The 6191-nt window shown below is 32.5% G+C and overlaps 1 protein-coding gene across 2 annotated transcripts in view; it reads left to right on the forward strand.

Moving 5' to 3' along the window:
* Nucleotides 1-5872: 5872 nt before the first annotated feature.
* Nucleotides 5873-6191, forward strand: part of ABL2 (ABL proto-oncogene 2, non-receptor tyrosine kinase) — a 32422-nt gene continuing 32103 nt past the window's right edge. Inside the window, exon 1 of one of the 2 annotated variants that reach the window (XM_023531252.1) lies at nucleotides 5873-6050. In XM_023531252.1, coding sequence (XP_023387020.1) covers nucleotides 5939-6050 — 112 coding nt within the window. In that variant the 5' untranslated portion in view covers nucleotides 5873-5938. The remainder of the gene's footprint in view (nucleotides 6051-6191) is intronic. The other variant, XM_023531251.1, reaches the window with a different exon arrangement.

The raw sequence follows: 6191 nt of genomic DNA on the forward strand, positions 1-6191 counted from the left end.
TAGTTGGATCATATTATATACATCTTCTGACAATCTGCCTTATAATTATATTTAGACCATTTTCATTTAATGTAATTATTATATATTTAGATCTACCATTTTATATATTTAGATCTACCATTTTTTTTTGTTCCTGTTTCCTGCCTTCTCTTGGATTATTAACATAGTTTTTCAGTATTTCATATTAATTTGTGTTTTTTGCTGTATCTCCTTGTATCAGTATTTTAGTGATTGCTCTAGGGATTTCAGTGTACACCTTGCTTTTCACAATCTATGTAGAATCAGTATTTAACCACCTCAAGTGAAATATGGAAACCTTACCATATATTTTTTTCTCCCTCTTTATGTTATAATTGTTACATGTTTTCATTCAAAACCATCAAACATGTTTTAAACAACTCAAGAGTAGTCTGTTCTATTTATGATTTCCATTTCTCTTTAGTCTTAATGTTCCAGTTTCATCGTGGTATGGTTTTCATCTTGCCTGAAGAACTACTTTAGATCAGGTCTGAGTTCTCCCTTTCAACTGAGATTGTCTTTATTTTATTTCACCCTTATTTCTGAAGGATATGTTTTGTGGATATAGAATTTTGGGTTGACAGTTTTTTCACTGAGCACTTTAGATAATATTTTCTCACTTTTTGGTTTCAGCTGAGAGATCTGCAGTATTCACATCATTACTCCCCTGTAAGTTGATCCTGTACTTTTGTTGGGACTTTTCTCTCCCTAAATGACCTTACCAGATACCATGTATATGCTGATGTCTGCAGCCCAGGATCTTCTCTGAGCTCCAGATTTATATATTATAATTATGTCTCTCAAATTTACTTGTCTATGGTGGGGCTTTTGATTTATACTACTATTGCTTTTGAGTGAATTACATGGCCCATTTACTCAAGGCTGCAACCTGGCAGCCATTCTTTATTTTCTCTCACTGTTTCTTATATCCAAGTAGTCTGCAAGCCCTGTTGATTCCATCTCCAAACTAGATTTTAAAATTCTTCCACTTTCTTTGTCTTCACTGACACCATTCTATTCCAGGCCGACACAATCCCATTACTGAACTACTGTGTATTTTCCTGTTTCTAATTTTGTTCCCCATATAATCCATTTTTTTTCACCTGGTAACCAGAGTGGTCTTTTACAAAATGAAAGCCAGCTTAAAACTGTTCATTGAATTTCTGTTGTACTTGGAATAGAGTCCGAAATCCTTAAGTGCTTGGTCCGGCTGGCCCGTGCCTACCTTACCAATAACGTCTTTTCATGCACCTCTTCTGACTTTCTCAGTTATAGCCACACTTTGTATTTCCTCCTCAGATCAGGCTCTTTCCTAACCTCAGGGTTTTTACAGTTGCTGTGTTCTCTCATTTTAGGTCTTTCTTTTGCTTCTTTTGCCTTAGCTTGTCACCTTCTTTTAAAAAATAATTTTATATACTCCTTTAATAAGAATAGTGTTACCGTCTTTAAAGTAGTGAAATTCCTACCCCATCCTATTATCTTTTATCTCTTATGGACTTTTTTTTGCTTAGCACCTGATACCTCCTGCCTAGCAAAGTACTTTGCACATAGTAGCCACTCAGAATTGGCTGAAAAAAATGAATCATTATGGAGATTAACAGAGCCAAATGCAAAAGGTATCAATATTTTAATAAGTGGGAATATAGAAGTGGGTGTTGTCTTTTTACATATAGTTCCCAAATTTTCTGTAATGAGCTTTTATAAACTTGAAAACAAACCATTTTAAAAATGAAAATATGCCTTACTACTAATAATTTTGTCGACTTTAATCTTCTTAGACTCATTTATCATTTTTTGTTGATTAGTTTTTCATACATTTTTCATTTCATTCTCTTAAAGGTTTAAGAGGTATTAGTTTAGATAATTAAAAGCAACAGAATCACAAAAGAATATTAATATTTTCTTTATTTTGTAGTGTCTTAATTTTTCTACTTTTCCAACTACCTGTAGTCTTTCAAATTTCATTTCCCACAGAGTTGTTTAGTACCTTTTTTCTATGCCTTTGATGACTTAGCCTTTTTTTGAACCTTGCCTAATTTCTGTTGTGGGAGTTATGTAGGTTTTTTTTTCTTTTTCTTTTTTTTTTTTTTTTTGAGATGTATGACTACAGCCAAGCAGCATTTAATGTGAGGGTGCTCTTGATGTCCTATCATTATTGTAACTATTTTTTTCTTACCCACAAATTATAAATAGAAATGTAATTATTGTCTGAACTTGGCTTTGTAGGGAAATGTTGAACTATTAAGGATTTTTTTTTAGGGGAGCCTTATTTAGTTTGTTCTGTATAGTATTCAGAGGAAGATCAACATGCTTTGGTGAAAAGTGTATGTTGATTTCTGTTTGTGTATGATAGCCTACAGCATAAATGTCTGGTTGCCTAAATAGGAGTTGAACACAGAAACAGTACTGATTAGTTCTCTAAATTCATAAATGAACTATTTAAATTTATATAGACATTTTCACATTCATAATCCAGAATTTTAAAAATCTTACTGTTTATTCCAAATTGTCCTCATTTAAGAGTGTGATGATTGACATGAAGTATTATGCAGCTATACATAGGAAGAGAACTATTTTTGTATACTTCTATGGAGTGATCTTAGAGGTAGATAAGTGAGAAAAGCAAAGTGGATGGAGTGTGAAATATCCTAGTGATTAAGAAAAGGGGAGGGGATGTGAACGTGTGTCCATTTATGTTAAAACTGAAACCAAAGCCTACAACTTAGGTTGCCTCTAAGGGAGGAGTGGATAGGTAGAGTGACGTACGCCTCATTCTGTGGATTCACCTTTGGAACCATGTGAGTATTTTATGCAGTGAGATAACAATTTAAAAAACAAAGCTAAAAATTGAAAATAAAATGAAACAATTTACTTTAGTGTATATCCTAGTGGCAGCAGTTCTCAGAATTTGATTGTGTTCAATACACTCCTGTGTTGATATTTGCACCGACGGTGCCAAAGCACTGTAGGTAGAACTGTTTATGCCCTAATAGAAGTCATCATAATGGCACCAAATTGTACCCAGTAGTCATTGCATTTGTCACTGCCGCATTCTTGCAGTTAAAATGGTTTTTTTTTAAGAATTTCCTTGATGAAACAGTTAAAATAATTAATTTTATAGAATCTTGATTTTTAGATACATGTCTTTGTGATATTCCATGTGACAAAATGGGAAATAAGCATGAAGTAAACAAAATATTGTGGTTTTTAGAGAGAGCCTATGTGCAGTTGTTTCGAATTGTTTTGAATTGTGAGCGAAACTGGCTGGTTTTTTTTTTTTTTTCATGAAACACTATTTTTACTTGAAAGACTGATGAATAACTGTTCAGAATTGAGATTTGGCAGACATTTTCTTGAAAATGAATGAAATGATTACTACTATTTGTTGGGAATGGTGGACTTTGAACTTTTAAGCAAAAATTAGAATCTAATAAAATTAGTAACCATTATGGCAACTTCTCGATATTTAAAACTTTTCTGATGAGATTGGTGGTGTTAGTAATGAATATGATGTATCAGTATTGTATAATAAAATATCAACATTTAGTGAATCAGTATTTCCAGATGATCATGATGTTAAAAGAAATTCCAAGTAGAAGATGGACTTATTCCAAGTACAAGACAGACTGACAAGTTTTAATTTTGACAAGAGTATGAATTTTTTATTTATGTGGTTTCAGATTTCATATTACAGCAGACTTATAAAAAATGACCACTTGTTGAATTTTCATATACTATCAAAGAAGAATATCCATAATCTGAAAGAATGTTAAAATCTTTTTTAACACCTAAATATCTACGTGCATTAAGAGTTTCACATACTTCAATAAAAATAACATCACAACAGATCATATGTAGAATGAGGATTCAGCTGTCTTATATTAAGCCAGATAGTAAAGAAATTTGCAAAAATGATAATATTCCTCTTACCTCTTAATTCTCTTTTGAGGAGTGGTTTTTTTAAGTAAAATATGTTAACATGAATTTACTGTTATTTTAAAATTAATAAACATTAAAAATTTTCAGTTTTAATTCCAAATATGGTAATGATAGGCATAACAGACATACCAGGTTTTTGAAGACCTCAATACTTTTTATTTTTAAATTTTTTATTGTAAAATATCCATAACAAACTATTTTTAAATATCTTTGTGTACAATTTAGTAGATTTAAGTACAGTCACAATGTCTGTAACCATCCATTTGCAGAACTAGATTTCCAGAACTAGAACAAATTCTAGAGATTTTATATCTAGTAGAATTGTACAATATTTATCTTTCTGTGTCTGATTTATTTCACTTAGCATATTTTCAAGGCTCATCTGTTACAGCCTATATCAAAACTGTATCCGTTTTTATAGTTGAATGACTTCTATTGTATGTATATGCCATATTTTGTTTATTCATCTTCTCTTTGCTCCTGGTTACAATATAGGAGCATTTGAAAATGTAACTATTACCTAGGAAGACCAGGAGCTGTAGGCCTAAAAAATAAAAAGTAAGGGATTGTAAGATGACAAGGTCCTTGCAATCTGTGAGGTCAACCAAGGGTTGCCTCACCTAAAAACGAAAAATTAAAAAATTAAAAAAATGAAAAAATGAAAATGTTAACTATTAATCATTGGTAACTTAAATAGCAGACTTACTGATTAAATAGTAAATCATGTGATTTGGAATATAGCTATGTATAGAACATGGATTATAAAGCTCTGTTCCTTTCTATTTTTTATAATCTGTGGAAGAAGAAATTCAACCTAGTATTCGAAATCCTGAGTCATTAACTGAGGTAACCATTAGTCACTTAACTCTCTATTTCCCCATAATGTTAACAATACTGGCTTTATAAAGGTTAATGTCATTGAAAGTATAGCTTTGTTTTTTTATTTATTAATAATTACCTGCATCAAAGTCATTCTTCCTCTAAGGTTATATTATAGTTCTGTTTCAGCTTTATTGAAGGCTGTGTCAGTCCTGCTATCCTATAAATTTACCGTTTTCTTTATTGACCTGGAACCTAGCACAGTGGCTGGTACCTAGTAGGTGCTCAGTGAATACATACGGACTCAGTGAGTGTTCTTAGCTGTACAGTTACATTCTTGTATGATTTTGTAGATTATATTCCACTAAGGTCATCCATTATTTGTAGGTGTTACTACTTTAATTCTCATAAGGTACTCTCATATTGAGTTTCTTGAATTTTATTTAACTTTATACTTTATTTAACTTTTTCCTGTATACTAACTAATATTACGCTTTAGCTTTTATAAGTCTTAACACTGAAAAGTTTTTAACACTCTTGTGCCATGTTTTTTTTTGTTTTGTTTTGTTTTGTTTTAAACTTTTATTTAGCTGTAGAGCCAACATATTAGTGAAGGCAGTCATTTCCCGGCTTCTGTGCTTATGAATCAGATTGTAACTATTTTTTGACTTCATATTTGTGGTTTCTTGAACTAATTTAAGTGATGCAAAAGATGAGTCTCATTAGGCGTTTCCTCTTTTAAAAGTGTCTTTGGTGTCTTATTGTAAACAGGTTTTCTCCAAGGAGACTTTTCTCTGCACCCTCACGTCATCATCCATTTAGGAATGAAATCCCATCTGTATGCACTGGTCCCTACATATTTTATTACTTGTTACTCATATGTGTGTTGGTTTTTACTTGTTTGTTTTTTTTCAAAATATTCCTAGAGGTTTTGAAGTAACTCCATTCTGACTCAGTCTTTTGCTAATTACTGGATATTTTCCTTCAGGTTACCCTCCACCCACTTTGGGACTTGTAAATTCTTACCATTCTATTGGTTCCTTCTGGCCACTGAGTACATGAGTCAGTGTCACATGCATGTGGTATTGCTTGTCAGAGAGTGGAATTCTAAGACTTCCTCCTTACATGGAACAGTTTAACTTTTGTGCTTGTGGGCAAAGGCATGGTCCTCGGGACAGTTCTGCTTCCACCTAATAATTATGGCAGAGATCAGGACACGTCACTTTGCTGCCTGTGCAGTGAAGCCTCAGAAGCTGCTCTACCCAACTCGACAGGTATGATTCAGAGGTGATAGTTTGGGGGACGGGGTCGGGGAGAGATAATCACAGCACTAAAGTGTGCAGAGAGATTTCAAAAACTTAATCCTATCTACTGGTATCATGAAGTTTCATGTGGTTTTTTTTCCTGGTATTTTA

Source organism: Pteropus vampyrus, unplaced genomic scaffold (assembly GCF_000151845.1).
Source record: "Pteropus vampyrus isolate Shadow unplaced genomic scaffold, Pvam_2.0 Scaffold65, whole genome shotgun sequence".
Classification (NCBI taxonomy): domain Eukaryota; kingdom Metazoa; phylum Chordata; class Mammalia; order Chiroptera; family Pteropodidae; genus Pteropus; species Pteropus vampyrus.